This window comes from Bactrocera neohumeralis, chromosome 4 (assembly GCF_024586455.1).
Source record: "Bactrocera neohumeralis isolate Rockhampton chromosome 4, APGP_CSIRO_Bneo_wtdbg2-racon-allhic-juicebox.fasta_v2, whole genome shotgun sequence".
NCBI classification, from domain to species: domain Eukaryota; kingdom Metazoa; phylum Arthropoda; class Insecta; order Diptera; family Tephritidae; genus Bactrocera; species Bactrocera neohumeralis.
In genome coordinates, this window is record NC_065921.1 from 27,749,965 (window position 1) to 27,767,879 (window position 17,915).

The 17,915-nt window shown below is 42.9% G+C and overlaps 2 protein-coding genes across 4 annotated transcripts in view; both read right to left on the minus strand.

Moving 5' to 3' along the window:
- Positions 1 to 1,715: 1,715 nt before the first annotated feature.
- LOC126755683 (protein PTHB1) lies at positions 1,716 to 8,797 on the minus strand. Its single transcript, XM_050468425.1, has 10 exons — positions 8,158 to 8,797; positions 7,722 to 8,090; positions 7,543 to 7,650; positions 7,340 to 7,473; positions 4,643 to 5,310; positions 4,314 to 4,579; positions 4,021 to 4,246; positions 3,746 to 3,912; positions 2,403 to 2,532; positions 1,716 to 2,322 (listed from the first exon to the last, which is right to left on the minus strand). The coding sequence occupies exons 1-10, from the start codon at positions 8,436 to 8,438 to the stop codon at positions 1,810 to 1,812; spliced, it is 2,862 nt and encodes a 953-aa protein (XP_050324382.1). The 5' UTR covers positions 8,439 to 8,797; the 3' UTR covers positions 1,716 to 1,809.
- Positions 8,798 to 12,182: 3,385 nt separating this feature from the next.
- LOC126755680 (helicase domino) overlaps positions 12,183 to 17,915 on the minus strand; it is a 44,388-nt gene continuing 38,655 nt past the window's right edge. For 2 of the 3 annotated variants that reach the window (XM_050468418.1, XM_050468417.1), the window contains exons 14-15: positions 14,130 to 17,219; positions 12,183 to 13,122 (exon numbers count right to left, since the gene is read on the minus strand). In XM_050468418.1, the coding sequence (XP_050324375.1) occupies positions 12,634 to 13,122; positions 14,130 to 17,219 (3,579 nt within the window). In that variant the 3' untranslated portion in view covers positions 12,183 to 12,633. The remainder of the gene's footprint in view (positions 13,123 to 14,129; positions 17,220 to 17,915) is intronic. The other variant, XM_050468419.1, reaches the window with a different exon arrangement.

The following is a 17,915-nucleotide window of genomic DNA, read 5'->3' on the forward strand; positions in this document are numbered from 1 at the left end:
GTAGAAATCATAAACACGAGAGAAGTGTGATAGGTCAGTGATATTTTAAAAGAACGAACTTTTTCCATCAATAATGTGAACGGGTGCAAACTCACCCAAATTGTGTAACAATTTTTTCTTTTTTGACCTCTTTAATGATGTCCAATTCATTTTGGACCTTTGACCTCTTTAATGATGTCCTTCGAATGTTGGATTCTTAGCAATTCTTGGTAGTCAGTCAATTTGTGCGGAGAAACCGTGCATACACCTTTCTTAAGCCTAAATGTTCGGTCAAAATGCGATAAATTGATGTTTTGGAGATGTTCAATTCCATTTCCATGAATTTCAATGATGATTTCGGCTGATTTTTGATGAATTCACGCACAGTTTCGTTGGAATTTCCGGTGATCACGGATTTTGATTGGCCCACATGTTGATCGTCATTTATGTCCTCATTTCCACTTTGAAAACGTTGAAACCACTCGTGCACTCTGCTACGGGATAGGCAATCATCGCCACAAACTTGTTGGTCATCAATTGAAACGTTTCGGTAAAAGCTTTAGCAATTTTAAAACAAAATTTAATGTTGGCTCTTTGTTCGAAGCTCAATTTCGCACCGATAACACAAACATACTGACACTTAAAACGTAATAATTTCACTTCCAATCCATGAAATGTCATGAAATTCTCACTGGACAATCGATAAAGATAGCACTAGCCGACATATAGATGGCGGCACCAGGGGGCGCTAATCCTGTTTACTTTGGAAGGCACCTTGTACTTATGCCAATGGCTTTTCCATTTCTCTTCAGTTCACTTTTCATAAACAGTTTTTGGGATGGCCCTCAGTTTCTTCAGCGAATTTCGTTTTACCATATTTTTTCGATCGACTGAAAACGGATTCCACGCTGCGGCAATTTCATTTTGGGAAACAAGAAAAAATCACAGCCAAATCTAGTGAATACGGTGGCTAATCGATGGTGTTCATTGCGGTTTTGGCTTCGAATTCGTTCACAATCGTGTCTCGACGCAATGGTGCATTACTATCGTGTATAATTCATGAAATGTCCTTCCAAAATTCCGGCCGTTTTCGACGGATGTTCTTCCTCAAAAGCCACAATATGGCCAACTAGAACTTCTTATTGACCGTCTGCCCTTCCGGAACAAACTCATGATACATGATGAACTCGAAAAAAAAACAATGAGCATCATACTGATTTTTGAGCAGCTGTATAATCCATGAACTGTCCTAATCCCTCATAAACAGTTATTATGCTCTCCATGAATGTGGTCGGAATTCGACAAGATGTCCAAAGAGTCTCACTCAAAACTCGTTTCATACAAAATATGGCCAAAAACATTCTAGATCTCTCTAACACTTCTTATTGACCGTCTGCCCTTCAATGATCTCTCGTCTATCTTTTAAGGCTTTCTAAAACTCGGTTTTTGACCAACAACTCATGATACACCAAACCACGAATTTCGAAATTAAGAACAATGAGCACAATTTCTGTTTGTCACATGTTTTGAGCGGCTTTGACTGATGGTTTTCTGAATTCTTTACGAGTTCCCGGTTTTCTGGCTCGTTTTTTTTTAATCCTTTCACTCCCATAGTTATAGATAGGCGAACATGGCAAAATTGACTCAGCTCGTCACCTTGTTCAATAAGAGGGTAGAACCCACTATCCTGTCTTACGTGGTACACATAAGTTGTTGCTTACCCGTAAGACTACCAATATCAGCAATATTTCTTTATTATATGCATCTTTTTAATTTACAGTGAATCATCAAACTCTCCACGTAAAAACAAAAATAATGTAGTCGTAAACTCTACCACCAAATACCCAAATCACTGAATAACTCTTCTGACGTCGGCAACTCATAATCCTCATTCACCCAATCCGAGTTCTCACCCGACTTATTCTGTTGATTACCATACTCCTTTTTATAGCCAACTTTACGTAAATCATCCTCATCTTCTTCTTCATCATCCTCTACCGCCTCCAGTGTACTACGTCTTACCATGCGGATTTTAGCTAAACCCTGCTCACTGGGCAGAACTTCAAGCAATTCATTAAGTCCACTGATATCGACTCCATTCGACTGCGCTCGCTCATCTGCGGCAGCTGTCGCGGTTTCTTCGGCAGTCGCCTCTTCTGCACTAGCAATGCGTTGTATGCGTTCCAATATGGAGAGTATATGGCGTCTAAATCGATTATAATCGAAATTTTCATGCGTCACATTGGTTTCGATAGCATTTATGCCCTCGCTGTTCTTCACACGATTCAGGGGACCATAATGATAGAGCATATCGATGCCGGGTGACATTGATTCCTCCCAACTCTTACAAAGAAAAACGGTTACATAGAAAGTACGAAAGGATTTTTAGGTTAAGATATTATAGTATATCCAGATTAGCTTACCAGCTCCGTCCAATCCTCGATCGGCGTACAAAGTACAGAGCAAATAACATTCACTAATTTCTCCTCCATGCGTAGGGCGCCAATGAGTGAGGTGGCCACAGAAATTGCGCAAGTGAGATCACAACGTTGTCTGGAAAGAGGAGAAACGAAGGATGTAAAGAAAAAAGACTTTCGAAGAAGGATTTCGACAGATTAAGACAATTTTCGGACTATTGTTCTAAATATATTTACAATCGCGATCATTGGAATAAAATTGGTTGGATTCGTAAGTCCGAGAGCGGCGCTAAAGAATGTAAAAGAAAGCTGCCAATCAAGCATAATTCTGAAAATTATTCTCAAACCTCTGAGTACCAATGTAGTCTACCATTTAAATCAGAAATTAGGTCAATACCGGACCAAAGCGTACTCTTTTTTATAAAACAAAGACAAAGCTTATCTTCATTGAGTGGGCAGAATGAATAAATGGGAGCCGAGCCAGCTTTCCGTGTTTCATATCACTACTAAAATATCATTGAATGCGATCCAATCTAAAGATAAGGTATTGCTTAGCTCGGGCTACTACCGGGGACACAGCTGGCGGATAGTGGACGACCTAAGCTAAGTAGGTTAGCTGCGAATAGTAATACGTAGCCCTGACCAATAACTGCAGGAAAGTAGTGTAAATAAGCGTCGACAACCCCCAACGGGGTTGCTTCGATGGAGAACCTACCCACGAGTCGGAGGCAACAAAGCGACGAGGGAACAATACAGCGGTGCACAGACGTCGATGGACACCCTGGGCAGGCGCCCATCAGAATCGAGGCACCAGATCCTGAATATGGTGCACTGGGAACCCGAAACGGAGTAGTTTGACAAAGGGCTGGTGACTCCAATATTCTACCACCTGAGTAGGTAAGAGTGACATCATACCGAAATGGCTGGCAGGATAATATTGTTCTCACTTCCGTCCTGGCAGATCTTCAAGTACGTTCAATGCACGTCGCCATAATTTCTTTGGTCGTATAGGTTCAGTTGAGACGAGCTCCGGATTCATGCATTGAACCCGGCTCTGAACATAAACTCCCATATGGACTTGTGTCAACCCATGCGTGGCCTTTCTGCTTGCATAAATAGCCACAGGGTTCATAAAGAGCAACTGTTACAACGTACGGAGATAGCGGCTGGAAGCGGAGGCCAATTAGAATAAAATGAATGCACTGCAACAACAGCAGAAAGAACTACGAAATAAAGATGACCAAGAGGAGGAATACGGGACCGTTTTCCATAGAAGTAATAGGATACTTAGATCCTCTACATTCACCAATTTTCCGATCTTCTGTAAAACAGATCCTTTCTGTACTCACATCTTTTCCAACTTTCGTATTTCCATTAGCTTATCACCTTCCGCAATCAAGTGATCGTAGTTCTCCTCTATTTGCATGACCAAAGTTTCTTTCGACTCATCTTCAGGCTGATCTTGCAGCTTACGTTGCAGAGTCTTAAATTGCTGCAAAAGTTTATCCAGCTCCAGCTGTAAATAGGAAAAGTAGGGTGGAAAGTCACAACGACATATAAAGAAAACTTTAGAAGAGCTTGAGGTACGTTTTACGGACACTTAAAACTATTCGTTGAGATTTACCGTTTGCTTGCGTATATTCTCTTGTGTCTCACGATGCAGATCAATTTTACTTAAAATTGCATGAATGGGCAACACTGGATTGGCCATGAGTGTTTTCACCTTGGAATTTATGGCATTTTTGACGCGCTTTCCTTTCGAAGGTATAGAGTCTTGAGCATGCTCTAAAGCTACTCGCATTATACGTTCCAATATCATTGGCAATGTTTCCAAAGTATCTGATTGTATTCTGTTAGATAGAGAGAGTAAGCAAGGAATAAATATGTAGACCTTAAAGATTCAGCGAGCATATTCACCTTATACGGTTTGAGTTCTTCGCTAGAACAATAGTCACAATTTCCTCGCATTTCTCGTCACCAGGGCAGAGCAGAAGCAGACCCAACGCATGCGAATCGCTTTCCGAGGTCACGAATTCAGGAAAGAATGTGGATAATTTGGGTGTCAACGAATTCGACATAATATTGTAAGTTAGTTTTATGCCAGCGGACTTCTGTGGCTGGCGCGTTTTATAGAACATGCTCAACGGTAAATAGGCGGACTGCTGCAAGACGCGTGGTATACCCTGAGGTAGAGAGGGTTAAAGTTTAAAATTAAATATACACTTACAACCAAAACTGTTACTCACTTTGACGCTAATGAACGAAACGACCACGTCTACACGCGCCGTATGCACATGCAATAGATCGTCCACATAGAACTCCAATTCCAATGTCTCCACCCGATCGGCCGTCATGTCCACATATGTAAGCGTATCCTGGCTACAACGTACACCCTCGGCTGTGTTGAAAACAACTTGTAACTCAGCCAAATCGATCTTGCATCTCAACTTTAGTATGCCCGTACAAGCGGGCAGCTCCTTAACTGCTACATGCGCTGGTACGTCCAGTAGCAGTACGTCTGCATCTTCACTAGTCTCCGTGTTGATGGTGAACTGTATGCGCACATCTTCAGCGGCACGTTTGTCTATATCTTCCAGGTCTGTCACATCGACCGCCGCTTTGATTTCCTCCTCCAACTGTTGCAGCTCCTTATGCGCCTCGGTAAAGCTCAGATCTTCCATATTGACCGATGGCACCTTGAAGACAAATGGTTCGGAGCCGAGATAGCCAATACGCAATTGACCTGTGGCACCGAGTGCCACAATACCGCCAGGTAATCCATACAAATTGGAACGTTGTATTGCGACGGGTGGGTCGTCTTTGTATTGAGCAGCCCAAATGATGTTAGCACCCTCGTAAATGAAGAGTTTTCCCGTGTCGGAAGCGATAGCGGTTATTAGACGTGCACCGGGCTCTTTGAAGCGAAAGGAATTAACATAATATATAAATATTAATATTTTTTTTAGTACTGAGTGTTTATATATTGTTAGTAGTTCAATCCTACGAAAAGGTCGTAATGTCAATAAGGTACTTTAATAAAAATTGTAGGCTATCTATGTAGACATGCATAACAGGTCAATTGGAAAGTCCCCGGTTCCCTTCAAGGGTGATAAACTGATTATAGCGATCCTCTCATTATTTTCGATACCATTTTTGCAGTACAATATGTTCTTTGCTTAAAAATAGAACCCAGTTTCACCGATCACTTCTTCATTCGACGAAAATAATATAAAACATAGTCGCTGGGGGTCAGATCTACAGAATACGGTGGATGCGGAACCAATTCGAAGCCCAATTAATGGATTTTTACCATCGTTTTCACTGAGTTGTTCTTCAAAAGCATTTTCAATGATTTCGTTCTTCAAACGGTGCAATAACGTTACGTTGTTATCGCTATTGATGGTCCTTCTTTTTTCAAGGTAATCAATCAAAATTATTTCATCCACATCTCAAAATACAGACGCCATAACATTGCCAGCCGACTATTGCGTCTTTTCACGCTTTGGAGTGGGTTCAGCATGTGCAGTAAATACAGATGACTGGCAGCTCCCTGTTTGAAGGCAAGCTAAAGTGTGAACACGATTCGTTTGAGACCTGCCGTGTAAAAAAAAAAACTCCAATGAAAAGGACACAACAGCTTCGGATGACAGACTCCCTTTTTGATAAAGTCCACTGCAAATGTATTAAGGATTACGATTTCAGTTCATGCACCTGGAACGCTCGGTCGCTCAATTGGGAAGGAGTCGCTGCCCATCTGTCCAAGAAGTGCGATGGACGAGATAAGGAATGAAACGAGCAGATCAATGATGGCAAAATCGTGCTTGACAAGAAAGTATATTTGGCACAACGGTCGGTAAATTCAGCATCCATGATGAAACATGCCCAAATGGCTTGAGGTTGATCGACTTCGCCGGGACCCGAAATATAGATATTAGTTATTTGTAGTACTAGATTCCACTGCCACATATCAACGCAAAACTCGGGTTTATTACGCTTCAACAACTCCAAACAGTGCTCCGAATCAACTCGTCGTTGTTTTTGGTGAAAAGTGAGCTCGTGCGGCACCCACTTTACACAGAGCTTTCTGATACCCAAATATTCATGAGTGATAAGATGTACTTGTTCAGTTGATATCTTTGGAGTGGCTGCTATCTCGAACAACTTCATTTAACGAACTTCCAAAATTCTCTTGTGGCTGTTTTGTGTTCTCATCCGCGTGGATATTTAACGAGATCACACTTTTCAGAATTGGACGAAGAGGTGGTACAATGAAACTTCTTCTCTGGCCCTTGCCGTATTGAAAGTCCACTGACAGCCAACTCTTTCTGAAGATCTTCTGGAGAATGTTTCGGTCACTACATGAGCAAGGAAGGCACAAGCTCTAGCTATATATATTCCCACGAATAAATCCGTAATTTGTTTAACGATAATACCTGCTATTTGACAGGTGACATAAGAGAAAACTTTGACTCTAAAGATGATACACTTCATTAGAGTCTTAAAATCTCTCTCAGCAGCAGAGAGCTTTCTCATAATTATTTATACTGTCCAGCTCTATTATTGATATATTTTCTTAGCAACAAAAAGTCTATAACAACTACTTTCTTTGTACACTTTGAGTTGTAGTTTAGGTCAGAGTACCATATAACTTTTAAAATGTCCGACAGAACTCTTAAGCACATATTCTCTTGTCCAGGCAGTTGAGTATATTTGGCTGAGCGCTAAAACCCGCAACCTGTTACCTCATGTATACATATGTATACTCTGAACTGGGAGTGCATTCCTGAGCTAAGAATCATCTACTGAAGTTTTATACATACTAAATTGTTCTAAGGTAGATAGACTACTACGCAAATCAGCTACAATTTTCTCCACTATTTCAACCCCTACATATATACGATTGTCCCTGCAAAAGTAAAATCATTTTCAAAATAATATATTACCCCAGTAATAGCCGACGACAAACGAGTAAAAGCAACTTGGTGTATAATCCAACTTCAGTATGAAGTCTACAAGACCATCATCAGTTAGAGAAATAAAATTGCGCTCGCCCAAAACCATAATCGAAGCGGAATTGCTTTTAAATTAGAAAAATAAAATTACAATATTATATACTTAATAATAGAGCGCCGTTACAATTACTTACGACTTCGCCTGTACCACACACATATCCACAATACCCTCACCAATACACACCGACCACGACGGCTTGAACTCGGCACGATTCAGCGATGAGTGGGAAAGATCTTGATAGCTGTGGAATGAGATTTGAAAAAAAAATAAATGCAAAAACTTATCTCAAACACTATATACAGTTATACTAACGTAAAGCACTCTAAATTCCAACCGGCTGTAAAACGAAAGAAACTGTCGGTGCGTTCACAATAGACCACCGGTACTGGCAACGCACGATTGCCCGGCAATTGACACTCATACAAAATGCCATCCTGTTCGTGAAAGGTCAATGTGCCATCCAAGTGTGTAATGCAGAAGAACTCACGTCCTTTGACACGTCCAAACGAGCCTTTCGTTAAAGCTAAAGCGCCACGCTTCAGCTTATAGTCGGCTAAGGATTGTAGACGCAATTGCGCGCCATGTTCAGCAACGCCACCAATCGCGTTTAGCTTGTATATGACCACCGAACGTGGATGCAGCACGGCCAGTTGATTCTGCTTCTCATCGGCCATTTGACCACTGTTTAGATAAGAGAACGCATAAAGATTCAAAAACTCAAGCGTCTTTTGAATGCGACGACACTCACCCACTGAAACGTCCCGCATATATGCCCAATATGGGCTGCTTTAAGTTCACCTCCAACAACAAATCGGTCGGCCGAAAGGCATTGCCATCTTCGATGCGTCGATTTTGTTCCAGACGCGGATTGAAAATGCTCAAATTGCCGCTATGCGAACCGACCACCACATAATCCTTTTCACTGTCATCGAGTCCGAAGCGGGCGCACAGCAAACTGGCCACGTCGTAGTTCTCCTCCAGATCGGAGCACTGTGTGTGCCACCAGTTGCAAACGTTGAAGAGCGACATGATGTGCTTGACTTTTTTTGCATAACGCGTTGTGAACTGTCACAGCTGTCCGAGTGGAAGTGCTGAGCTTGTGAAAATTGCCTTGCATTTGTTGATTTGTTTACGTCGTCGTAGGTGTGTTGCTATGGCAAACTGACGTCAGCTGTTGGAGTTAACAGCGACCGGCATTTATGTGCTGGTCTGGTTTAGGGGGTGATGTGTCGTATGCAATATAAGAAGAAAAATTTCATGAATATAAGTATGTAGTTCATTTTTAATTTCTTTGTCGAAGTGCTCTTTAAATAAATTACGAAGAAAGTTTGTAAATACATAAGCCTCTTAGAATCAGATATCTTCTCAAAAGCGTCCCTCGGCGAAAGGTATGCAGAAGTATGACCATAGTCTTGATGGCTTAAGCTACGTGACGGGGTTTTCAGTAAGAGCGCTACAATAGTTTTTTAAATAAAACAGAAACGGTTTGGGATATCAATGAAATTCTTTATTCCTGTGAAAGCACATTCGTTGCCATTATGTATGGAACTCGATTTCTTTGCATGACCACCACGGGCACGCTTGCAGAAGTCCAGACGCTGAACCAATTTTCGACGGTTTTCAAGCAAAAATCGGCCGATACTGCTACAATTTCACGTTCGATATTCGTACGATGTTCATCAATCGTCGCTGGCTTGTTGGCATAGACCATCGACTTGAAGAGGAAATAGTCTAACGGCGACAAATCGCACGACTAAGGTGGCCAATTGACTGGGCCATTTCGTGGAGATAACACGTTCGCTGTGTGGCTTGTGGCGCCGTCCTGTTGGAACCACATATTGTCCAAGTCCATATCATCCAGTTCGGGCCAAACATATTCGGTTATCATTGAGCAATAGCAATTCCCATTCACAGTAACGTGCCGGTCTTGATCATCACGGAAGAAGTAAGGCGCAATGACGCCGCTGGCCCATAAACTAAACCGTAGTTTTTAGGCATGCAATCGTGACTCTTGGAGTACTTATGGATTGCTGCCTGACCAATAATGCATATTTTGCTTATTGACGAAGCCATTCAGCCAGAAATGAGCCTCATCGCTGAAAATGATTTTTCGATGAAAATCCGGATCATTTTCAAGTTGTTGCTCAGCCAAATTCACGATCATTCGAAGGTTCTGGTGGTCAAGTGGCTTCAGTTCCGGCGTCAATTTGGTCTTGTAATTCCCCACAACGACGACACAGAGATGACCAACGCTTGACTGATTTGGGTCTTTTTCAATTGATGCGCTGGCGGCAGCAATATTCTCGACACTACGGGCACTTCTTTGCCTCACTGTCATGGGAACATTTTGTACTGTGCCTGTGGATTAAAACTTTTCTACTAAATGCTCAATTCTTGATCTGACGATTATGGATGATTGTAACGACCACAAATTGGACGTAGCGCTTTTAAAGTTGATTCCACTGACTCCGAATTTCGGTAGTAAATTTTTATAATTTCGACTAGTTGTTGGATCGTATATCTTGAAAAGAATATCATAAAATATCGGTCTTCTTTTGTAGCGTTCCTATTGAAAAACCCGTTATACTCTATCAAGCGATGCTTTGTGTGCTCCAGTTCCGATTTGGACGAAATCTAGCGATTGAAAACAAAGCTTGGATTTCTGCTTTCAGCAGTTGGAGGTATTCAAACTAATTCTTACCTGCCAAATTACAAGGATCAGAAATAATCTGTTATATTTTAGCGCGATGCTCTTTTATATTTTTTAGAAGTTATAAAAGATGTGGTAGATAGTGATCCGATACTTTAGAGATTGTAGGAATGCCTTGGGCTATAATCTATGCCAGGTAAGTAGGTAGGTAGAGGCATTGTGAAACCACCGCTACTAAAATACCCTCACTCGTTGTCCCCTGTTGTTCTGTTGAAGTTTAGCAGTGCGAAAAGCGTTATTTGTTTGAGTGGAGTTCCATGAGTGAACAATACTAGCTCCGTCGTACCAGCATTTAGGGCGTTACATAGCTAACGGCTCTTGTTAACGCCCGGAGTGCAGTATTCTGACACATCTGAAGCTTCCTCATCTACATTTCACTGCATACTAGCGACCATATCGGTGCGGCGTGCGGTGATCGGGAGTCATGCTGCCTGTTTGAGCTCTGGTGGGCCGTAGAAGCCACCCGGCTGTAGGCGTAAAAGCTAGTGTCGCAGTAGTGCGTTGACAGCAAACGGCCACGTAACTTGTGGTCCACTCCATGTGTGTCTGAAGGCCTGGGGGCCTATTCTGTAACTCGATTCGAAAAAAAATTTACTCGAATTCGGATTTTTTATATTCTGCAACTCGATTTTCGGATTTTCAAGCCAATTTTCGAATAAAATATTCGTTAGCTTTTGAGTTGTAGAAAGCAAAAACGAAAATTGTACGTATTTATTCTGGCACAGGGTGGTACAACTTTCGCATAATGATAAAATGGATCCAAATTTTGAATAGAACACATTTGCGAATCGAGATACAGAATAGGGCCCCTGAACAGGTCTCAACATGACTCCATCCATTGCATTTATTACACTTAACCGAGGTGGAGTTTGGAAAGACTCTTCTAACAAACGCAGCAGAAAAATACCTCCGAGCCCGAGACAATACCAGCACAGCTCAAGAGGATGCGATTGATGACAAGTTAACCTAAAACTCACCGATCCAAACAGGATTAGATCGCCTATATAACAAGTCTCTCAGTTTTTGCGATATCGATCTGTAAACTTCCAGACTGCAAATAAGATGATCATTTATGTTGTTGTTGTTGTAGCGGCAGAATTCTGCCGAGTTGACAGTCCTTGGCCGGATAAAAATCCGGGTCCATTCCGTTTACGTAGACCCGACTGTCGTGGGAACGGGATGATCATTTATCAGAACCGGCCGACTAAAGCATAGAGCTGGCATACAAACGGAATAAAGTCCTTGTATGGAAAATTTTCTTATTTTACAAGACTAATATTTTGGCGTCGGTGGCGCCAAAGTTAAAATTTTTTCTGTTTAAAAACAAGTATGTATATATTTAACCTTATCACGAAAATTCACATTCTGTAAAGAATTTTTTCGCGGGATTCATTTATTTTATGGTCAACAAAATCGACCTACTTAGCGTACTATTCGCAACACCATCACTTATCTTGAGACTCAGCATTCATTAATGGATAATATTTGACCGAATAGACCACGTCCAGCACGCAGTGGAGAAACGTTCGCAGCAACTCGGACTGACGTATGGAACGACTTGGGGCATTTTAAAAATAAATGCAGAAGAATGCTCTTTCGAATGATAATAAACATTCCTCATTAATTATGAAGTTTCTTTGTTTTTTCTTTAAAAAAGTAGGGAATCTCGAAATGCTTCACCCTTTATATACAATATATACTTTAAAGGATCGCCGACATTTCCTTTTGTGTGTAACTACCTTCGTGTCAAACTTTATATGTCTTGTTCAGCGTATAAAAATGGCAAGGCAACTGCACCAATTTAAACACCCTTCAATATATGCGCGTCGTTAATTTCGCAACCAAATAAAAAAGTCAATTTTTTTTATATTTTAAATGAGTTCTTCTATATTTAGGCATTTAATTTAATTTAGTTTAAGTATAATTATGTACGGTTACCACATTATTGTATTTGTATGTTTACATTTGCTTAAAATGTATTTTTAGTTTCTTGAAATTTAAAAATATTTGCTTAAAATTATAATTACAGTGAAGATTACAAGAGCGTAGAAGTACATGAGCGATTTAGTTTCAGTTTTAATTGTAAAAAATATATATATTTATTTATTAATCGTAAAATATGGAAACATGAGTGTGTGTGTGTGAGTTTGTAATTAATTTGTGGATAGTTAACGAGCTAAATTAATAAAAAAGCAACAACAAACACTATGCGCTCAGCATATTTATTTGCCATTTGTTTACACATACAACTATTATTTATTCATATATAACTGTAAATCTGTATATTTTTTTTCCAGTTCAATATTTCTACAGTTGAATTAGAAAGCTCTAGAACTAAACATAATCTTTACGAATATAATACTCTTGGACTTTTCGGGGCAATTGTAAAGCACTTTCACAATCGACACTATTTTCCACACATTTTTGTTTTTGTTTTTCCGCTTATTATTGTTATTTTGCATATTATTATTTTTGTTTTTGTAAACTAAACAACAACTACGGCACAACACGCGTTTACTCCTTTTCGCTGCGTATTTGCATGATCTTCTTCTTCACCAGCGTGCGCACCTGTTGCGCGGTCGATTGCTGCACAGTTTGTTGTTGTTGTTGCTGCTGTTGTCCACCACCAGCACCGCCGCCACCACCACTGGAGGTGGCTATCGTTTGGGTGATGGTCATCACTTCACCTTGCCCCGCACCCGATGAGTTCGCTATGCTGGATGTGCTCATACCTTGTTGTTGTTGCTGTTGTATGCTTTGTTGTTGTACGACTGCCACCAAATTACCGCCGGCCGTTTGCAGACGCACCGGACTGGCATTTTGCCGTTGGCCCTGCTGTGCAGCCACTTGTTGTTGTATTAGATGTATTGTCTGTTGTGTCTGCGATTGATTGCCACCGGCGGTGCCCACCTTTATGGTGCCGGCAATGTTTTGGCCGCTGGTGACATGTGCGCGCAAATTGCCGGCAGCGAGTGCTGCTTGTGCGGAAGCGGCGGAAACCACCTGTTGTGGGGGGGGACGGGAGAGAGAAAGCTTTATTAATTTTTTCAATTAAATTTATTTTTTTAATAAAATTTTATTTTAATTTTTATTATAATTTGTTGTTGTTGTTTTTTGTTTGCTGGCGTATTATACTTTTGTATCTTTAAAAGTGAAACTTATTAAGGTGTGGTAGTAAATTATGAATTAAAACCAAAAAGCTACAATGTTGCCACCTGTTTGAAAATTGTATTAAAAAAAAATTGATGAAAAAATAGTAGAATACTTTACAAAGGAAAAATGCTTGTGGCAGTTAATTATAAATTAAAACCGTAAAGATACAAGATTGCCACCTATTTGAAAATTGTATTAAAAAAATGTATGAAGAAGAAATAGTAGAATATTTTACAAGAAAAAATACTACGTAAGAAATGGTGGAAATAAAATTCCAAAAACATTGTTCGCGGCGTTGCCACCCACTTGACAAGCTTAATTTCATAAAACTGAGTTGTCACATGTTTGAAAATTTAATATCAATTTTATTTTATATAGACAATTAATAGCGTTTAAGAAAATTGTATGTACCAAAATTTTATAATATATAGGATAAACTGATTGACGAGCGTTGCCACCTATTTACGATTTTTCATTATATTTAATTTATAAGATAAAAGCATTATAACAAAAAAGTATCAAACTAATATTTTTGTTTGGAAAACTTGTTTAAGGTGTTGCCACCTGTTCGAAATTTTATATCGATTAGGCCTTAGTTGCTGATTTTGTAAACACCAAACAAAAAACATGAGAAAAAAATTTTAAGGTGTTGCCACCTATTCGAAATTTTAATTCAATAAGGGTAGAATTTTTGTTTTTGATCTCGACCGAATGCCGTTCCTGGCATATTTTTTCTAGTAATACTTTTTAACTACTTAATTTTTTAATAATTTCTAGTGTTCTACATACTACATACATATATAGATAATAAATTATGGAAAAGGTGTTACCCGACTTCCTTTCATCGCTTCGCTTACATTTCTTCTCACCTGAATGGTTTGGCGCTGATTCGACTGCGATGCCACCGACACAGGTATTACACGCCCCACACTCGTCTTGCTCAACACCAGGCCCGTGGCGGCCAGCGAACCCTGCTGACCTTGACGCATCACATGCTGTATTTGCTGCACTGTGACCGAACTGGGCAGCGATTTCGTATTCTGTATGTGCACCAATTGCGTCTGTACGCCACCAGCGCCCTTCGGCTGCTGCACCACGGTTGCACCGGATGACGATTGCCCCACTGAAGTGGTCACCTGCTGACCACCCTGCGCGCCCGTGGCGATCTGCGTCATGCGATTGATTTTGCGCGGCATATTCAACGGTTGCATGTGCAGCTGACGCATTTGCGCCTGATTCGCCATAGATGTGGTGACCTTTATCTGACCGCCGGGTTTGAGGTGCGACAACGCCATATTTACGGTGGTGCCTTGTTGTTGGCCACCACCAGTGGAGACGGTGACGCCGCCGCCACCTTGCTGCACTATACCGGCGCCGGATGAGGTCTTCACCAGCGTTGCTATTTGCTGCGCGGTCACTTGTTGCACCTGTTGTTGCTGCTGCTGTTGCGCTTGCAGTTGTTGTTGCGCGCTGCCGCCACCGCCTTGTGTTTGTTGCTGTTGCAGTTGTACTGTGGTGCCTTGCGCAGTGGTGGCCGTCGTATTGAATATTTGGCCCTGCTGTAACACTTGCGCCTTCTGATGCGCGCCGATCACCTGTCGCTTGACCAGCACCATGTCGTCGCCCACTTGACGTGCGATAGTCTGCTTGCCGGCCACCTGCTTAATGAATTGCGTGCGTCCCTGGTGCGCCACTTGTACTGTGGCCACGGAGGCAGCAACGCCGCCACTCGGCGCGGCAACCATATTCGATGAGGATACCGTGGCAACGGCGACCTTTTGACCTTGCACCTGCATCGTGGCCTGGCCACCGGCGGTCTGTACGAGACTGCCTTGTATAATGGTGCCGGCGGCGTTAACGAGCGCTGTTTGACCGCTGGCCGTTTGTACAAGTGTTTGACCGCCGCCTTGTCCGGACGTGGTTTGCAACACCTTGAGCTGTTGGCGCTGGCGATAGAGTTGTATGTGCGGCGGTGCATTGCCACCCACGTTGCTTGTAAGTTTGGCGCTCTGCTGCAACGTGCTGACCGGCACCTTGGTCACCTGCTGCGTGGTGCCTGGCATGGATGTCAGCCGTAACTGCGCAGCTTGGAATTGTGCCGCCGCTACGTTGGGACCCAAATTGGACATGGAGACGATTGTTGGACTGGGATTGCCGCTGCGCTGTTGCAGCACGACATCCTGTAGCGCGCCAGTGGTGGCGGCAACAATGCGTTGTGCGCGCAACGCCGACGTATTGAGCGTTGTCACTGTCCCGCTCGGCTGTAAGTTGGCCGACGTCGTGAGCACGGTTCCAACTGTGGCCAGCTGCGATACGGACACCACTTGCGGCAACGTTTGTGACGGTATTGTCTGCACGATGCTGCCGCCGCTCTGTGATGCGCCACTGGAGACTATGGTTTGCGGTGAAATCGAGACGATTTGCGCGTTGGAAGACTGCACATGTTGCTGCGCCGATTGTACGCTGGAACTTAGGGTTTGCACGGGCGTGGTCAACACGACCGACACGGTCGATGAGGAGCCAACATTGCCGCCTTGTTGCTGCAATTGTACGTGTTGCGCGCCTGCGGCCGCCGCTTGCTGCGTCAACTGTTGCATTTGGCCCGCGGTTAGGAGTCCTGTTTGTGGTGCCACGATCGCCTTAACGATTTGCGTATTACCCATACCGGCGCGTAAGATTTGCTGTTGTTGCTGCTGCTGTGATTGTGCCGCCGCATTGCCGGCGGCTTGCTGCTGGTGCGTCACCGGTAAAGCGCCCGCATGTTGTAGCACAATGGCGGTGGCGGTTGGTTGCTGTGTGACGCCCTGTACATTCCCGCTGGGTATATGCTGGATCTGCAGCTGCTGCGTGTGTAGGCCGCCGGCTTGTTGCAATGTAGACGCGCCGCCAGCGCTAACATTTTGCTGCTGTTGCACAACCATTTCCTGTATTTGCACGGCGGTTGTTTGTTGTTGTTGTTGCACTTGTTGTTGCTGCTGTTGCACTGGCACAGCTTGCGCGGGCACCGGTGGCGGCGGCGGTGGACACTGACTGCGCTGTTTCTCTCGTATCTTGTTCGCTTTCATGGCGGCGATATTCAACGGCGAAATCGGTTGATCGTAGTTGCTGATGCCGAACTCCTGCAGCACTTCCATGTGCTTGGGATTCATGAGATTCGGTGTGCTGAAGTGGCGTTTGGGTGGTGGCGCCTTCTTCAGATACGCCGCCTTGATGCAATCGAAACGCGAACGCATCAGCTTCGTGAAGCTGGTGTTGTTGTCGTTCGCATAGAGTTGTGTAGTGCGTAGATAACGCAGTGGTCCTTTCAGATATTCCGATTTCAGCATTGCCTTCATCTTCTTCTGCTTCTTTGGACTCTCTACAAATTTACCTTCCTCACGCGGCTGTATAACCATTTCGTAGCGCCAGCGGCATTGCTTCGCCGAGCGGAAGGTTTTCGCTTGGAAATTCACAATTTCCGACACCAGATCCCAGTTTGGCGTGTGTCCCGGTGAGAGCACCATTAAATTGCACGGTAGCCCTTGTAGATTCACCAGAACATGCAATATTACGATATCTTCAAAGATGGTCCACTCGGCCATGCCTTCGGGTTCCACCAGCTGCTTCTGCGGTGTTTGTGGTTTGAGTCCGGGTATTTGCACGTTCGGCTTGAATACGCCGCGATAACGTTGATTCTTCAGATCGCGTCGTATGCGCGCTATTGCCGCCGATGGCCGATCGAAGAGTGAACGTGGCGCTACGTAGTTGTCTTCACGCCGCATTTTCAATGGCCTACGACTGCCATCCATGGCGAAGCCGGCGTCACAACGCGAACGCTTGTAGTCCTTCTTAATGTAGACTGGTGGTAATTCGACCTCCGGTATTGGATTCATCTCGTACATAAATGTCAACGAGTAGTCGATGTAGATGTCGTTGTCGTCTTGCGGTGGCGTGGGTGGACACCACATCTGTGCGCAGAAAATTAAACAATAATGAGTGAAGAAAGTCAAAATTTAATATGTAATTTTCGAAGTTCTTTAAAGTTAGTAAATTATGAGAAAATACGAAAGCGATTAATAGGTTAATCTATATTTCCTTTCAGAGCGTGTTCAGAGTTTAAAAGTACCGAATTAGGTCAATAGGATTTGGGGCGAAGAGTAACCCGTGGAGATTCAAGAGCTACAATTTCATCCAGATAAAACTACGGTTTAGGGTGGTTTATGAGCCGGTGGAATCATCGGTATTTCTTCAAAAACGATGCCGGTGAGAACGTCAGAACGAACCGTCAATGACGACCGTTATCGCGCCATGATAAACGACTATTGGATGCCTATAATTGAATCTCGTGATCTCGGCGACATTTGGTTTTAACAAGACGGCGCCACTTCCCACACATCGCATCAATCAATAGATTTATTGAGAGAACATTTCAATGAGCAGATAATTTCAGGTTTTGAGCCAGTCGATTGGCCACCAAGATTGTGAGATATCGCACCGTTACACTTTTTCCTTGGGCATTATGGAAAGTCTCTAGTCTATGTGGACAATACCGCAGCGATTCAGGCCTTGAAGCAAAACTTCAAGCGTGCCAATCATGCCATTGCCAATTATCAGTCGAAATGCTCGAACGAACCTGCGATGGACCATCTGAGGCGTAGGCCGCT